This window comes from Calypte anna, chromosome 1 (genome assembly GCF_003957555.1).
Source record: "Calypte anna isolate BGI_N300 chromosome 1, bCalAnn1_v1.p, whole genome shotgun sequence".
Taxonomy (NCBI): Eukaryota; Metazoa; Chordata; class Aves; order Apodiformes; family Trochilidae; genus Calypte; species Calypte anna.
In genome coordinates this window covers 197,259,971-197,277,234 of record NC_044244.1, presented here as the reverse complement: position 1 = coordinate 197,277,234, position 17,264 = coordinate 197,259,971, and the positions used below count along the sequence as shown (strand labels likewise).

The window sequence follows — 17,264 nt, the reverse complement described above, 5'->3', positions numbered from 1 at the left end:
CATTTGGGGGCTGTTTGTGGGCATGTTTGGAGGTTTCCTTCCTGAGCCTGGTCCCACTTGTGTTAATCCTCATTTTGGGGAGTTGTTTGGGGCTTGGGGAGCATTCAGAGAAGGATGACACAGATCTGTGTGTGTGTTGGGAGTGGTTCACCTCTCACTTCTGTTTCTCAGCACTTCTTGTCCCTCTGTTCCCCATAGCATCAGTCCCAGGCAGCACTAAAAACCCTTCTCCTGCAGATGAAAACCCCAAGTCAGGGGGTTCTGTGGTTGATAATTCTTTATGCTTCCAAATTCCTTTTTAACCTGTTCCCTGGCTCCTTTGTTTAGCTTCCTGCTGGGCTCTGCCTGCCACCAACAGCCTGAAGACCCCAGGACCTGCTGCTGGAGGCACAAGCTGGACCATCACTGCCCTTCCTTGTGGCCTTCCCTGGACCTCTTGGTGTCCCTGGGTCTTCAGGAGACCAGCAAATCCCTGCTTGGTTGGAGAGGAATCATCCCTGGGATGTTCAGGTACCAGAGGGCTGGGGAGCATGGGGCTCTGAGCTGGGGTAAAGGAGATTTTTGAAGGTTGTGGTGTGGAGAGGAGAGCTGATGGCCTGGTCATGGGGCTCTCAGTGACAGATTTCCAGATGTTTCTTTCTCCAGATGTGTCCCAGCCTCAAGTTATGAACCTGGTGTGGCAAATGCCTACACCAGCAGCTCCTGGAATGGGTTTGCTGAAGGAAAGCTGCAGCTTTTCCCAAAATCTCCCAGGACTGGAAGACCCTGAGGGGTTTTGAAGGATGTCCCCTTGCTTGGCCATGTCCCTGCCCAGCCCAAACCATCTTGCACCCACAAGTGCCACGTGGGTGCTTTATTCCCACCAGAGCTGGGCAGAACCCCCAGGGGCTCCATGTCCCAGGCTGCTTCATTTCCCAGGAGATGGGGTGGCACCAGGGGGTCCCCATCAGCATTAATTAATTAATTGGTGGCAGCAGCAGCAGCTGGGACCATGCCCATCCCTGGAGCTGATCCAGAGCTGCCCCTGGTCCCCTGGTACCAGGAGACTTTGGGGAGAGGAGATGTGGACTCCCTCACACTCATTCTGGGGTGTCCCTCTGTCCCAAAGCCCTCCCTTTGGGGTCAGGGTGGGGGACACCCCACAATGGGTCCTTTGGTCCTGCAGGGTCAGGAGGGGAGGGGGTAACAGAAGTGACAGCTTCTGTTTCCCACCTAAAATATCCCAAAATCTATCCTGGGTTTGTGGGTTTATTTCCAGTTCCTGAAAGAGCTCCAGGAAAGCTGGGGAGGGACTTTTCCTCAAGATCATGGAGTGATAGGAAAAATGGGAATGGTTTTAAGCTGGATTTAGGTTGGACAATCCCAGAACCCCCCCAGGTCCTGGGGGCATCAGCAGAAGCCCAGAGAGCATTGAGGGAGGGGATTCTCCCCCTCTGCTCTGCTCTGCTGAGACCCCACCTGGAGTCCTGTGTCCAGTTCTGGAGTCCCCAGCATCAGAAGGACACAGAGCTCCTGGAAGGTGTCCAGAGGAGCCACTGAAATGCTCAGAGGGCTGAGCAGCTCCCTGGGAAGCCAGGCTGAGGGATTGGGGTTGTTCAGCCTGGAGAAGAGGAGGCTCCCAGGGGAGCTCAGAGCAACCTTCCAATATCTGAAGGGGCTCCAAGAAAGCTGGGGGAGGGCTTTGGAGACGGGGGGGTAGGGAGAGGAGAAGGGAAATGGGTTAAAAGTTGGAGAGAAAGGGGAGATTGAGGTTGGAGATGGGGAAGAAATTCTGGAATTGGAGGGTGGGGAGAGCCTGGAAGAGGTTGAGAGAGTTGGGGGTGTTCAGTCTGGAGGAGAGGAGAGGAGGGAAGGAGAAGGAGAAGGAGAAGGAGAAGGAGAAGGAGAAGGAGAAGGAGAAGGAGAAGGAGAAGGAAGGAGAAGGAGAAGGAGAAGGAGAAGGAGAAGGAGAAGGAGAAGGAGAAGGAGAAGGAGAAGGAGAAGGAGAAGGTTCTAGGGAGCCCTTGGAGCATCTTCCAGTGCCTGAAGGGGCTCCAGGAAAGCTGGGGAGGGACTTGGGACAAGGGCCTGGAGGGATGGGATACGGGGGAGGGATTTCAAGAGGAAAGGGGAGATTTAGGTGAGATTTTAGGAAGAAATTGTTTGGTGTGAGGGTGCTGAGCCCCTGTCCCAGGTTGCCCAAGGAAGCTGTGGCTGCCCCATCCCTGGCAGTGTCTCAGCCCAGGTTGGATGGGGCTTGGAGCAACCTGGGCTGTGGGAGCCCATCCAGGCTCCAATCACATCCAGGGGTTGGAATTCAATGATCCTGAAGGTCCCTTCCAACCCAACCCATCTGGGATTCTCTGGTTTCCCTGTTCCCCTCTCCGTTGCAGAAGGAATACCCAGAGGGCTCTGGGGATGCAGAGGAGGAGGAGGGGAAGTTGTGGGGCTGAGTGTGGCACAGGGGGAGATGGCAGAAGGGAGGAGGGCGCTGAGGGGTGGAGAGGGCCAGATCCTCCTTGGAAGATGAACTTTTCCTCCTGGGATCTGTACAGCAATGGAAGGACCTGAAGGGGGTGGTTGTGGTAGAAAAGCCTGAAGTTTTTGGCTTCAAAAATGCTGATTTTTAAAATTTATTTATTTATTTTCCTAAAAGCAGGGGCTGGGCCAACCTCAGCTTCGACGATTCACAAATTAAAAGAACCCCTCTGAAGCTTTGAAGCCACCTCGAGGCTTCAGAGGGGGCTGGCAGAGCCTCTCCCTGCACCAATCCCTTCCCAAAGGGAAACTGCTCCTTCTGCAGGCTCTGGATTTGGGATGCTGTGGGAAGGAGCTGCTCTGCCACCTCCAGAGAGGTTTCTTGGGTGGTTTTAATTTTTTTTTTTTTCCTTCTGCATCTCTTCAGGGACAACCGAGACCCCGGGGAGGGGCTGGGTCTGGTTGGGTCCAAGCAGCAGAGGTGCTACAGGCTGGGGACAGAGTGGTTGGAGAGCAGCCAGGCAGAAAGGGAGCTGGGAGTCTGGATTGGCAGGAAGCTGAAGAGGAGGCAGCAGTGTGCCCAGGTGGCCAAGAAGGCCAATGGCATCCTGGGCTGGCTGAGGAAGAGCGTGGCCAGCAGGTCCAGGGAAGGGATTCTGCCCCTGTGCTCAGCTCTGGGGAGGCCACAGCTTGAGTCCTGTGTCCAGTTCTGGGCCCCTCAGCCCCTCAGGAAGGAGCTTGAGGTGCTGGAGCAGGTCCAAAGGAGGCAAGTGGGCTGGGGAAGGGATCCAGCAGAGATGCTGTGTGGAGAGGCTGAGGGAGCTGGGGGTGTTGAGGCTGGAGAAGAGGAGGCTCAGGGGAGAGCTCATCACTCTCTGCAACTCCCTGAAAGGAGGTTGGAGCCAGGGGGGGGTTGGTCTCTTTTCCCAGGCAACTCTCAGCAAGACAAGAGGCCATGGTCTGCAGTTGTGCCAGGGGAGGTTTAGGTTGGAGATTGGAAAGAATTTCTTTCTGGAGAGGGTGATCAGGCATTGGAATGGGCTGCCCAGGGAAGGGGTGGATTCTCCGTGTCTGGAGCTATTTCCAAAGAGCCTGGATGTGGCACTGAGTGCCATGGGCTGGGAACCACGGGGGAAGTGGATCAAGGGTTGGACTTGAGGATCTCTGAGCTCCCTTCCAACCCAGACAATTCTATGATTCTATGATTCTCATCCCTCCCTTCCCAGCTCCTGGTTCCAAAACGAAGAGGGGGAGGGACACGGGGAGAGGGTGGCACTTGAGGGAGACCCAAAGCTTCCCACTCCCAGGAGATCCCCGAGGAGGAGGAGGAGGGTCCCCCCTTTCAGCCTCACACACCCGCGGCCAGGGGCTGGGTTTTCACTGCCTTTATTTCAGGAAGTGCTTTTTGTCTTTTTTTTTTTGTGTCTTTTTTTCCAAAAACAGCTGAAAGGGGAGGAGCAGGTTTGGAGGGAAGGAAGGTGGGGAGGATGAGGAATGGTGTTTTTTTGGGGGATATTCCCCCATCCCCTCCTTCAGGCCCAGGGAGGAGCTGATCTGGGGGTTTTACCAGCTTGGTTTTTCTGTCACCTACCTGGGATTTTCAGATTTAATTTTTATGATTTTTTTTTTTTATCTCACTGGTGGCTCTGGGTGAAGTGGTGCCCCTAAAGGTAACACTTGGCAGCTGCCCCTCCCTGTCCCCTTTCTCTCCCAGCTCTGCTTGGTGCTGCCCAACACAAAAAATGTCACTCACCCCCTTGGCCCCTGTCCTCAGGGCCACCTCAAGGCATCATCACCCCCTCCTCAATCCCAAATCCCTGCTTCCAAAGATCTGGAAAGGGTTCCCAGGTCCCCAGGGTGAGCTGTCCTTGTCCCCAGGTGATTTCTCCCCCTTCCCAACACTCAGGGTGAAACTCCAGATGCCTCCTGTCCCTCCTGCTGGGCTGGGAAAGCTGAGATATTCCCAGGGTTCTTCCCATCCCCATTTCCAGGGGTCTGGCCCCAATTCTCAGGGGTTTAGCCCCAATTCTCCAGGGTTTACACCCCTTTCTCCAGCTTGGCAACACTCAGGGCACTGGTGCAAGGCAGTGGAAGGGCTTGGACATCCTCCCAAAGGTTTTCATCCCCCTTAATCTTCACCTTGTCTCCTGATTATCCCTGAGTTTACCTCTTGTGTCACTCCTACTCTGGTGCTGGAGCCTCCCCCCAGCCCCCTAAAACAAAAGAAAAACCCTTTACAAAGCAGCTTCAAAGCTTGGGCTGTGACAGAAATCATCCAGCTGCCCAAAAAAAAAACCTGTTTGGAGCAGTGATTCCCTCTCTCCCTCTTGTTCCAAAAATCCAGGTATTTCTGCAGCCAGCTCCCCACAGAGGTTTGTTTGGGGTTGGGATCCTGGACCCTCCCCTCTGCTGACAGCCCCAGGCCCTTGGTGGATGGGAATTGGGTTTTGGGGTTGTTTTAGGTTTGTTTTTTTTTTTGGGGGGGGAGGTGTTTCTGAAGCACTTATAGGTTATTTAATGCAAAATTCCAGGCTGGGAGGAGGCTCTGGGATGGGGTTGGGGTTGGATCTCCATCCCCAGGGTGGAGGATGTGCCGAGCAGGGAAGTTTTTTTGGGGGGAGGCTGAGTGGTGAGTACCAAGCCAGGGGTGAGTTAAACCAGGCTGGGGAGGAGCAAAGGGTTGGGGTGGTTTTTTCTGGGGGGAGAGGGGGCACAGGGGTGAGCAGGGGGGTGTTAAAACCAGCAGGGCATCCACATGAAGGAGCCCAGGGCAGCTCCCGTGGCCGCCCCTGCCAGCAGCCCCAGGGCCATCTGGTCCCCAGAGACCCTGTAGGGATCCTCACGCACGATGATGTGGGTCACCCCAGGAGCTGCAAGGCAAAAAAGGGGGAGCAGGGGGTGAGCTGGGCTTGGGGGTGACAAGGAAGACATTTTCTGGCACCCCCAAGCCCACCCCGGGTGCCACCCGAGGGACACCGCTTCCCTCCCACCCCCCCCACAGTGTGCTGGTGGTTTGGGATGGAGGGGACACCCAGGTTTTTGGCTGTCCCCCCGTGTTGCCATGGTTTCCCCCACCCTCCTCTCCCCACCCTGGATGTGTCACCCTGCACTGGGTCTGTCCCAGCTCAGCCCCTCAGCTCCTGGAGCTCAGGATCAGTCCCCAAACTCTGGGGGGCTGGATGTGGGGTGGGTGCTGTGACCACCCTGGTGAAACATCCACCAAAGGTGGGGGAAGGATGAGTGAGGGGGGTGAACTGGGAGGATGTGGCCACCACCCCAGTGCCACCAGATGGGGCCACCCACCTCCATACTGGTGGCCATAGTGGCCAGAGCTGATGTAGGCAGTCTGGTGGGAGTCGAGGGGCACGGTCTGGTAGTAGTCATCATCATAGGGGTCGTAGACGTGCACCTGTGAGGAGTGGGAGCATGGAGGAGGTTGGTGACCAGAGTGGGGACACCTGGTGGAGCCACAGGTGTGGCTGTGCCTCAGTTTCCCCCGTTTCTCAAGCACCTGTGCTCAGGTCACCTTAATTTGGGCTCCTTTCACCTTTACCGTGTCCCCATCCCCTTTAAAGTCTCCCCCTGTAACTGTGTCCCAACACCTGAACTCTGCTTCTGTCACCTTACCTGTGTCCCATGTCACCTTAACTCTGCCCCATTTCCCCCCCAGCTGTGTCCCCCCTCAGCTTTAACTTCTGTCACCCCCAACAAGGTTGTCCCCCAGGGCTCTCCCATCTTCTGTTGGTGACACCAGGAGGTCTCTGTCACTTCTCACCCTTCTTCCCTTCACTCCTTGTGTCCCAGGGGGTGCAGGGTCCCAGGGGGCCACCTCAGCATCAGCCCAAGGTGGGAGGGCTCAGGTTGGTGTCACCTCCACCCACCCACCCCCTCATTTTGGGGACAGAACCCCTCGTTTTGGGGACAGAGCCTCACCGGGGTGGCTTTGGCCTCCAGCACAGCCATCTTCCAAGCACTGCAAATAAAACAGAAGGGAGGTGGGTTTGGGGTGGGAATTGTCCCCCTGGAGCTGGGAATTGTCCCCCTGGAGCTGGGAATTGTCCCCCTGGGGCTGGGGGCAGCTCTGTGTCCCCATCCACCCCCCCAAATGACCTAGATGTGACCGTGGGGCTGGCACTGCTCTTTAATTCCCTGTTGGTGCTGGGCTACTGGGTGTGGGGGGGTGGTAGCCATGGGGATGGGCACAGGGCTAAATGCTCTTCCTTGGGAATGGCCCAAGGGCTGAAATGAGGGCAGGCAGGAAGAACAGCACCTGAATTTTGGAGGAAAAGTGGGAAATGGATGAATTTCCCTTTCAGCTGGGGTCAAGCTGAGCTCGGCCATGGCTGAACATCTCCCCCCATCTAAGCACAGCTGAGAGCTTCCCACTTTTTATCTTTTACAAAAATGTGGGGGTTTTAAATTTATTTTGTATAGATGTCTGAATTTTTATAGCAAATTTTAGTATTTTTTATATTTTTATAGCAAAAAATGTCTTGATTTTTAATAGGAATAAATAAAAGGGGAACAGTGCTAGGAGTGGGTATCTCCTCCTGCTGGCCACAGGCAATAAGGACTTCACTTTCCTACTATTTATCACTAAAACTCCAACAAAAAAAACCCCTTTTCCCAGTGATCCTGGTTCAGGCCCAAAGCTGATTTCTCATCGGGGAGGGAATCCCCCTCTGCAGGAGAGAGACTGCTTAAAAATTGATACTTTGGGCTCTGAATTATTCAGCAGGAAACCCAATTCTCTGTTCTATTGAGCAGAGAACACGGGGGCTCTGTGGGGTTTCAGCCATGGGTGGGTGTGGGGTGGGGGCCTCATGTGGCCAAGGATCTTTCCACCATCCAAAGCTCCATCTTCATCATGAGTAGCAACATCTCCCTCCCCAGCCATGACCCTACAGGATGTCCCCAAGGTGTGGGTCACCATCCCTTCCAGCACCAAGGGAATCATAGAATGGTTTAAAGCTTGAAGAGGGGAGATTTAGGTGAGATTTTAGGAAGAAATTCTTGAATTTGAGGGTGGGGAGAGCATGGAACAGGTTGAGAGAGTTGGGGGTGTTCAGTCTGGAGGAGAAAGAAGAGAAGGAGGAGAGGGAGGAGAGGAGAGAGAGGAGAGGAAGGAGAGGAGGAGAAGAGAGAGAAGAGAAGAGAAGAGAAGAGAGAGAAGAGAAGAGAAGGAAGAAGAAGAGAAGAGGAAGAGAAGAGAAAGAAGAGAAGAGAAGAGAAGAGAAGAGAAGAGAAGAGAAGAGAAGAGAAGAGAAAAGAGAGAGAAGAGAAGAGAAGAGAAGAGAAGAGAAGAGAAGAGAAGAGAAGAGAAAGAGAAGAGAAGAGAAGAGAAGAGAAGAGAAGAGAAAGAGAAGAGAAGAGAAGGGAGGAGAGGAGAGGAGAGGAGAGGAGAAGGAGAAGGAGAAGGAGAAGAAGGAGAAGGAGAAGGAGAAGGAGAAGGAGAAGAAGGAGAAGGAGAAGGAGAAGGAGAAGGAGAAGGAGAAGGAGAAGGAGAAGGGAGAAGGGAGAAGGGAGAAGGGGAAGGTTCTGGGGAGCCCTTGGAGCATCTTCCAGTGCCTGAAGGGGCTCCAGGAAAGCTGGGGAGGGACTTTGGACAAGGGCCTGGAGGGATGGGATGAGGGGGAAGGGTTTCCAGCTGCAAGAGGGAGATGGAGAGGAGATCTTGGGGAGGGAGAAATTGTTTGGGGTGAGGGTGCTGAGCCCCTGTCCCAGGTTGCCCAAGGAAGCTGTGGCTGCCCCATCCCTGGCAGTGTCTCAGCCCAGGCTGGATGGGGCTTGGAGCAACCTGGGCTGTGAGAGGGGTCCCTGCCCATGCAGGGGTTGGAACTGGAGGAGCTCTTGGGTCCCTTCCAACCCAACCCAGTCTGGGATTCTCTCCTACAAAGTTATTTTTGACATTTTGGGGTACAAAAGCAGCAGTTGTGCTTCAGGAAGATGAGTTTGCATTGGGGAATAGCACACTGCTGTTTTCTGAGCAGAACTGGATATTCATAGAATCATGGAATGGTTTGGGTTGGAAGGGACCTTAAAGATCTCCCATTTCCAAGGCCCTGCATGGGCAAATACCTCAGCACTGTGTGTGGCACAGCTCCTGGCACACCAGGGGACAGACAGAGCCCCTTTTGGGGACAACACCATCTGCTGTAGACCCTGTCCCGGGCTGCCCAAGGAAGCTGTGGCTGCCCCATCCCTGGCAGTGTCTCAGCCCAGGTTGGATGGGGCTTGGAGCAACCTGGGCTGTGGGAGGGGTCCCTGCCCATCCAGGGGTTGGAACCGGAGGATCTTTCAGGTCCCTTCCAACCCAAACCATTCCAGCATTCTATCATTCTATGATTCCAGGTTTGGATAAAAAGCCAGATTTGGGTGAAAAAGCCACCGAGGAGGATATGAGTGCTGTGATGGTGACTTTTTTTTTCTTGTTTTTTGTTTTTGTGGCTTACACAGCATCATCCTCGCTCTCTGCACACAGCGTTGTCTTGGAGCCGTCCCGCAGCACGATGGTCAGCAGGCAGTCACGGCTCCTGCCCTCGGGAGGCTGCACATCTGGAAAAGGAAAGGAGCAAGATCTGACCTCAGGGAAGGAGACCTCTCCCTCCTGTGTCCCCCCCACCCATTCCCCCCCACACAGACCCCATCAGGAGAGCCACGAGCAGCCCTGGGTGACCCCCGTGAAATAAGCACTCGCTGGGACGCCGTGTTCAGTATGTGGGTTTAACTTCATCTCTGCTTACAGGTCCCTATCAGGCTCTCAAAGGTTAAAAGCCACCAAAAGCCAAGAGCTGAGGAGCAGAAACTTCCACCCCCACAGCCAAAAGAAAGTTGGAAAGGCAAAAAATTGCCAAAAATCTGACCTGGAGGTCACAAGGCTTGAGCTGCGCTTGCTCGGAATTTGCCGGATCGCAGCGAGCGAGCACCCAAATCTTGTTGAAGCACAAGACCCTCCCTGCTGGAATTTGATTATGAGCTCCAGCAAGAAGTGTAAATCCACAAGGGTTGTCCCCTCAGAGCTGGGCAGGACCCTCTGGTGAGGAGAAACCTTGGGATTTGTTGTTCCCACCCTGGCATCCTGGCGTTGCAGCCCAAGAAAAGGCGCTTTGTGTGGCTGCTGCGGGGCCAAGCTGAGCTCCTGCTTTTGTTCCCCTTGTTTGTGTGAGACTGTGTGGGATGAGTCAGGCCCGTGGGATTGTGCTTGGAACAAGCACAAACCAGGAGGAGAGTTTCTCCTTCCTGCCTTCTTTTCCCCGGGGAAAAGCAGTGGGAGAGATGATTTGATCTGCATCTCGTGGGGAACAACCCGGTGCTGGCTGGAGGGTAAACAGGGCTGAATTTTCATGGAGTGGTTTGGGTTGGAAGGGACCTGAAAGATGATCCAGTTCCAAACCCCCTGTGTGGGCAGGGACCCCTCTCACAGCCCAGGGTGCTCCAAGCCCCATCCAACCTGGGCTGAGACACTGCCAGGGATGGGGCAGCCACAGCTTCCCTGGACAACAGTGGGAATGGTCTCACCACTCTCACAGGAAAGAATTTCTTCCTCAGATCTCATCTAAATTCCCCTCTCCATGTTTAAAGCCATTGCCCTTCATCCCATCCCTCCAGGCCCTTGTCCAAAGTCCCTCCTCAGCTTCCCTGGAGCCCTTTCAGGTGCTCTCAGGTCTCCTTGGAGCCTCCTCTTCTCCAGGCTGAGCATTCCCAGCTCTCAGCCTGGCTTCACAGGAGATGTGCCCAACCCTCTGAGCATCTCATGGCCCTGGGCAGCCTGGATTGGTTTTTGGGGTATCCTAGAGCATCATTTAAAAGACTTCCACAGAGGATGGAGTTGGGAACATGGGGGAGTTTCTCACCTCTGCACTCACGCCCAGTCCTGACATCCCTGCAGCTGAATTTGATGTGGATCCTCCCGTCCATGTCGCGCTGCGTCTCGTCGTGATAGTAAACCAAGCTGCCATCCAGGTAGAGGACAAACCAGTTCCTCTTCCAACGGCGCAGGATGGAGCCTGAGGGGGATGGGAAGGAGGTGAAGGATCCTGGGGGGGATTTGCCCAGCACCCACCCGAGACCCAAAGCCCATCCCCTGACTTTCCAGCCGGATCCCACCGCCCCCTCCAAGAATCCTGCAGGGCACCCGGGCCTGGCATCCAGCCTGGCCAGGTGGCTTGAAATGAAACAGAGCTGCCAAAAAAAGCCATCAGGGCATCATGGGGACACCCCACTGGGCACACGGGAGCAGATCCAGCCCCGGAGGTGGAGCTGTGTCTCTGTTTTCATGGCAGAAGGTCCCTGTCCCTTACGTAAAGCTCAGCTGCCACCTCCTCACCGCTGTGGATTAACCGCCCGGCTCAGGGCCCCTTCCTCCCCCCCCTATCCCCCCAAACACCTCCTCCTGGAATCCCCTAGCCAAAAAACCTCACCATGGTTTTGTTTTTTTGTTTAATTTTGGGCAAAGTGGGGGGAGAAGGCTCCCAAGGTGGAAAGCTGAGGGGTTGTACTTACTCTGTCGCCAAAGCCAACCGCTCTTCACCAGCGCCATGGTTGCAGGAAGGTTTTCCGGACCTGCTGGCGAGGGGTAAATAATGAGGTTAAAATCTCACCTCCTGCCTTGCCTGGGCAGCTCTCACCTCCCCGTGGCTCCAGGAGAAGAGTGGGATAGGGAATCACCCTCCTTGTCCCTTTTTATTGGGGAGGGAGGGGGGGGATGAGTCGATGGCTCGGGTTAATCGGGCTTAGACGTGGGATTTCGTCATCGGGGAAACGCGGTGGTTGGGCAGGGAGGAGGAACCTCAACCACCTTCCTTTCTGCCTTTAATCTCTTTGGGATTTAGGGATTATCATCCCGTAGAGGTAAGTGGAGAAATCCAGGCCCCGGGTGACAACAGGGACCAAGTCCCCACGGCCCTGGTAACTTTCCACACCTGCCACGCTCCTTTTGTTTTCCCTCTCGGGGTGGGAACGGGTCCTTCGTAAGGCCACAAAATGGCTCCTCAGGTCCCCAGGCAGAGCCAACCCACTCAGGACCAGGCAGGAGCTGTGCCACAGGCTCCCCCCCTCCCACCCATCAACCCCAGTGTCCCCACAATGGGGACTCAGCACCTCCTGGGTGGGTCCCCCCTGGTCCTGGTGGCACAACCCCTCAGCAGGCAGTGGGTGCTGTGGGTCCTCTGTCACCCACTGCCCAAATTCCTGGGTGTCCCCATCCCCCTGGTGCCCCAGCACCCACCCTGGTAACCCACGTTGCCCCAGCACCCACAATCTCCCTGGCACCCATGTTGCCCTGGGAGCTGCACCCCCCAGGAGACACAGCCCCTGGGCACCTCCTTTCCCTGGCACCCTCACCCCCTCTCTTCCCCCACATCCTCCGGGGTGATCTTGGAAATCCCAACTCAAAATGTTCCATGATCCTCCTCACATCTGGTACCACAACATCTTCCCCTCCCCCCAGAACTCCACACCCACGTACTGGGGTACCCCCTTGCTGCATCTCTCTGGTCCCCAATATCCCTCAGGACTGCAGCCCCCTGGGACCCCCATCCCCCAGTACCTCCCATCCCCTGGCAGCCCCATCCCTCATGTTCCCATCCCCCTGGTGCCCCTCAGCTCCTGGTACCCCCTATCTCCTGGTACCCCCTGTCTCCTGGTACCCCCTATTTCTTGGTACCCCCTGTCTCCTGGTACCTCATATCTCCTGGTGCCCCCCTGCTCCTGGTACCCCCAGCTCCTGGTGCCCCCTATCTCCTGCTACCCCCATCCCTGGTATCCCACATCCACTACTCCCCTCCTGGTACCCCACACCCCCTGGTATCTCCCCCTCTCTGCTGCCCAAATCCCTGGTGCCCCCATCCCCCAGCACCTCCCATCCCCTGGTGACCCGCATCCCTGTTACCCCCACCCCCTGTAACTCCCCAATCCCCTGGTGCCCCCCCCATCCCATTACCTCCATCCCTGGTCTCTACATCCCCACTACTCCCCATCCTGGTGCCCCCCACCCCCTGGTGACCCCCATCCCATTACCCCCACCCCCTGTTACCCCCCACCCTGTTTCCCCTATCCCCTGGTGCCCCCCATCTCCTGGTGACCCCCATCCCGTTACCCCCACCCTATTACCCCCCTCCCTGTTCCCTACATCCCCCATACTCCCCATCCCGTTACCCCCACCCCCTGGAGCCCTCCATCCCATTACCCCCATCCCATTACCCCTATCCCTGTTCCCTACATCCCCACTACTCCCCATCCCGGTGCCCCCCACCCCATTACCCCCATCCCTGCTCCCTGCACCCCCCTACTCCCCATCCCGGTGCCCCCCATCCCATTACCCCAATCCCTGCTCCCTGCACCCCCCTACTCCCCATCCCGATGACCCCCATCCCGGGGCAGTCTCACCGCCCGGTTCCGTTCGGCGGAGCTCTCCGGGCGGATCCGGTTCTGTTGGTCCCTTCTGCGGGCAGCGCTGCGCTCCTCTGCCCGGCCCTGCCCGCTGCCCGCCCGCACGGCCCGCCGGGAGCTGTAGTCCGGTACCGCCAGGCTAGGAGTCCGGTACCGCCAGGACTGGGCTGGGCTGGTTCCGAGCATCCTCAGGTGCTGGGGAGAGGGAAAACGTCAGTTTGTTTTTTTGTTGTTGTTGTTTTGTTTTCTTTTTTAGCAATTTATCCCAAATCTCCTAAAGAAATAAAATAAAAATAAAAATAGAAATAAAAATAAAAATAAAATAAATATTAAAATAAATGAAACAGTGCCCGGTGCTGGTGGCACCAGTGAGAAAATCAGCAAAGAATTTGGGTTGGAAAAGCCCATTTAGATGAAATCCAGACATCACTAATGATCCACCACGGGCACTGTTATCACTTGGACTCCATCTTAAAGGGTTGGATGATGCCCCTGGGACCCACTGGGGGTCTGGATCCAGGGCCCCCCTTTTTCCTTGGAGCTGGGGGTGCAGAGGGGGGCTGGAAATCCCCTCTTGGGGGGCTCTGGGTCCCAATGGACCTTGGATCTTCAGGAAGGTTTGGAAATCGTGGGCTGGGGAATTCGGGGAAAAAGTGGAGAAAAAAAAAGGAGTGAGTTATTGGGGGGAGGAATCAAGGGCTGGAAATCCAGGGCCCCCCTTTTCCTTGGATCTGGGGGTGCAGCTGTAGAGCTGGGGGTGCAGAGGGGGGCTGGAAATCCCCTCTGGGGGGGCTCTTGGATCTTCAGGGAAGTTTGGAAATTGTGGGCTGGGGAATTTGGGGAAAAAGTGGGGAAAAAAATAAAAATAAAGTGAGTGGGGGGAGGGATCAAGGGCTGAAAATCCAGGCTCCCCCTTTTCCTTGGAGCTGGGGGTGCAGAGTGGGGTTGGAAATCCCCTCTGGGGGGGGGCTCTGGGTCCTAATGGATCTTGGATCTCCAGGTAGGTTTGGAAATCTTGGGCTGGGGAATTTGGGGAAAAAGTGGAAAAAAAAAGGAGTGAGTTATTGGGGAGAGGGATCAAGGGCTGGAAATCCAGGTCCCCCCTTTTCCTTGGATCTGGGGGTGCAGCTGTAGAGCTGGGGGTGCAGAGTGGGGCTGGAAATCCCCTCTGGGGGGGCCCTTGGATCTCCAGGCAGGTTTGGAAATTGTGGGCTGGGGAATTTGGGGAAAAAGTGGGGAAAAAAATAAAAATAAAGTGAGTGGGGGGAGGGATCAACCGCTAAAAATCCAGGGCCCCCCTTTTCCTTGGAGCTGGGGGTGCAGAGTGGGGCTGGAAATCCCCTCTTGGGGGGCTCTGGGTCCCAATGGACCTTGGATCTTCAGGAAGGTTTGGAAATCGTGGGCTGGGGAATTCGGGGAAAAAGTGGAAAAAAAAAAGGAGTGAGTTATTGGGGGGAGGGATCAAGGGCTGGAAATCCAGGGCCCCCCTTTTCCTTGGATCTGGGGGTGCAGCTGTAGAGCTGGGGGTGCAGAGGGGGGCTGGAAATCCCCTCTGGGGGGGCTCTTGGATCTTCAGGGAAGTTTGGAAATTGTGGGCTGGGGAATTTGGGGAAAAAGTGGAAAAAAAAGGAGTGAGTTATTGGGGGAGGGATCAAGGGCTGAAAATCCAGGGCCCCCCTTTTCCTTGGATCTGGGGGTGCAGAGGGGGGCTGGAAATCCCCTCTGGGGGGGCCCTGGGTCCCAATGGGAGCCCCAAAACCACTTCCAGAGCCGGCAGGGGTTGCCCAGGGCTCTGCCCCAGACTGGGGGGGGGGCTGAGATGCTGGGGGGGTGCAGGATCCTCCTGCAGAGCTGGGAATGGCTCTGAGGAGAAGTTTTAATACCACACTGGGACCTTTCTGGAGTGAGCATTGGGATCAGAGCTCCAGTGGGGTTCAGAATGAGGAATAAGCTGAATTTTCAGAATTTCTGAGCAAGGTGCCCCCTCCCCTGAGTTAAAAATCAACATCTGACCTGGGTCCTGCTGGAGAAAAAAGGAAAATTCTTGTCAGGTCCAGAACCAGATGAGCTGAAGCCAGAGGTGCAGGGTTGGAAAAGCTCCTGGAGTTCTGCTGGGGACCTTCCACCTGCTCGAGGCATCCCAGGCTTGGCAAAACTGTTGGGTGGAAAAAAAAAAAAACCCAAAATCATGGAGGTTTGGAGAGGAGGAGAGGGTGGGATGAATCCCTGTGCCCTGCTGGCAGCCAGGGGAGGTGCAGACCTTGGGTCTCCAGCACCTGCCAGGAAGGTTTGGAAATCGTGGGCTGGGGAATTTGGGGAAAAAGTGGAAAAAATAAATAAAAGTGAATTATTGGGGGGAGGGATCAAGGGCTGAAAATCCAGGCCCCCCTTTTCCTTGGAGCTGGGGGTGGAGAGGGGGTCTGGAAATCCCCTCTGGGGGGGCTCTTGGATCTCCAGGCAGGTTTGGAAATCGTGGGCTGGGGAATTTGGGGAAAAAGTGGAAAAAAAAAGTGAGTGAATGAGAGGAGGGATCAAGGGCAGAAAATCCAGGTCCCCCCTTTTCCTTGGATCTGGGGGTGCAGCTGTAGAGCTGGGGGTGCAGAGGGGGGCTGGAAATCCCCTCTGGGGGGGCCCTTGGATCTTCAGGAAAATTTGGAAATCGTGGGCTGGGGAGTTTGGGGAAAACGTGGAAAAAAATAAATAAAAGTGAGTGGGGGGAGGGATCAAGGGCTGAAAATCCAGGGCCCCCCTTTTCCTTGGATCTGGGGGTGGAGAGGGGGGCTGGAAATCCCCTCTTGGGGGGCTCTGGGTCCCAATGGATCTTGGATCTTCAGGAAGGTTTGGAAATCGTGGGCTGGGGAATTTGGGGAAAAAGTGGGGAGAAAAAAAAAAGTGAATTATTGGGGGGAGGGATCAAGGGCTAAAAATCCAGGCTCCCCCTTTTCCTTGGAGCTGGGGGGGCAGCTGTAGAGCTGGGGGTGCAGAGGGGGGCTGGAAATCCCCTCTGGGGGGGCCCTTGGATCTCCAGGCAGGTTTGGAAATTGTGGGCTGAGGAATTTGGGGAAAAAATGGAAAAAAAAAGGAGTGAGTTATTGGGGGGAGGGATCAAGGGCTGAAAATCCAGGGCCCCCCTTTTCCTTGGAACTGGGGGTGCAGAGTGGGGCTGGAAATCCCCTCTGGGGGGGCCCTGGGTCCCACTGGACCTTGGATCTCCAGGCAGGTTTGGAAATCGTGGGCTGGGGAATTTGGGGAAAAAGTGGGAAAAAATAAATAAAAGTGAGTGGGGGGAGGGATCAAGGGCTGAAAATCCAGGGCCCCCCTTTTCCTTGGAGCTGGGGGTGCAGAGGGGGGCTGGAAATCACCTCTGGGTCCCAATGGACCTTGGATCTCCAGGTACGTTTGGAAATCGTGGGCTGGGGAATTTGGGGAAAAAAGTGGAAAAAAAAAAGTGAATTATTGGGGGAGGGATCAAGGGCTAAAAATCCAGGGCCCCCCTTTTCCTTAGAGCTGGAGAAGCTGTAGAGCTGGGGGTGCAGAGGGGGGCTGGAAATCCCCTCTGGAGGGGCTCTTGGATCTCCAGGAAGGTTTGGAAATCGTGGGCTGGGGAATTTGGGGAAAAAGTGGAAAAAAAAAGGAGTGAGTTATTGGGGGAGGGATCAAGGGCTGAAAATCCAGGGACCCCCCTTTTCCTTGGAGCTGGGGGTGGAGAGGGGGGCTGGAAATCCCCTCTGGGGGGGCTCTTGGTCCCAATGGGAGCCCCAAAGCCACTTCCAGAGCAGGGAGGGGGTGCCCAGGGCTCTGCCCCAGACTGGGGGGGGAGCTGAGATGCTCGGGGGGTGCAGGATCCTCCTGCAGAGCTGGGAATGGCTCTGAGGAGAAGTTTTAATACCACACTGGGACCTTTCTGGAGTGAGCATTGGGATCAGAGCTCCAGTGGGGTTCAGAATGAGGAATAAGCTGAATTTTCAGAATTTCTGAGCAAGGTGCCCCCTCCCCTGAGTTACAAATCAACATCTGACCTGGGTCCTGCTGCAGAAAAAAGGAAAATTCTTGTCAGGTTCAGAACCAGATGAGCTGAAGCCAGAGGTGCAGGGTTGGAAAAGCTTCTGGAGTTCTGCTGGGGACCTTCCACCTGCTCGAGGCATCCCAGGCTTGGCAAAACTGTTGGGAGGAATAAAAAAAACCCCAAAATCATGGAGATTTGGAGAGGAGGAGAGGGTGGGATGAATCCCTGTGCCCTGCTGGCAGCCAGGGGAGGTGCAGACCTTGGGTCTCCAGCACCTGCCAGGAAGGTTTGGAAATCGTGGGCTGGGGAATTTGGGGAAAACGTGGAAAAAAATAAATAAAAATGAGTGGGGGGAGGGATCAAGGGCTAAAAATCCAGGGCCTCCCCTTTTCCTTGGAGCTGGGGGTGCAGA

The 17,264-nt window shown here is 55.5% G+C and overlaps 1 protein-coding gene and 1 long non-coding RNA gene across 3 annotated transcripts; both read right to left on the bottom strand.

Moving 5' to 3' along the window:
• Positions 1 to 4,076: 4,076 nt before the first annotated feature.
• On the bottom strand, positions 4,077 to 12,926 carry PLEKHB1 (pleckstrin homology domain containing B1). Of its 2 annotated transcripts, none has more exons than XM_030469224.1 (7): positions 12,844 to 12,926; positions 10,960 to 11,022; positions 10,311 to 10,463; positions 8,910 to 9,012; positions 6,391 to 6,430; positions 5,761 to 5,866; positions 4,077 to 5,327 (listed from the first exon to the last, which is right to left on the bottom strand). In XM_030469224.1, exons 2-7 carry the CDS (start codon positions 10,994 to 10,996, stop codon positions 5,191 to 5,193), a joined length of 576 nt encoding a protein of 191 aa, XP_030325084.1. In that variant the 5' UTR covers positions 10,997 to 11,022; positions 12,844 to 12,926; the 3' UTR covers positions 4,077 to 5,190. The 2 variants fall into 2 exon arrangements, with proteins under 2 accessions (XP_030325084.1, XP_030325083.1); XM_030469223.1 differs by having other exon boundaries at positions 10,960 to 11,019; positions 12,844 to 12,924.
• A 24-nt stretch (positions 12,927 to 12,950) lies between these two features.
• LOC115600444 lies at positions 12,951 to 17,063 on the bottom strand. The gene is made up of 3 exons (XR_003988966.1): positions 16,866 to 17,063; positions 14,860 to 15,001; positions 12,951 to 13,041 (listed from the first exon to the last, which is right to left on the bottom strand). It is a non-coding gene; the product is annotated as an uncharacterized LOC115600444 (long non-coding RNA).
• Positions 17,064 to 17,264: the final 201 nt, after the last annotated feature.

Coding starts and splice junctions, on each gene's coding strand:
- PLEKHB1 (XM_030469224.1), bottom strand. CDS start 10,996: ATGGCGCTGGTGAAGAGCGGTTGGCTTTGGCGACAGA. Junction 10,464..10,959: donor CGGTTGGCTTTGGCGACAGA/GTAAGTACAACC, acceptor CATCCCCCTCAG/GCTCCATCCTGCGCCGTTGG. Junction 9,013..10,310: donor GACTGGGCGTGAGTGCAGAG/GTGAGAAACTCC, acceptor TTCCTTTTCCAG/ATGTGCAGCCTCCCGAGGGC.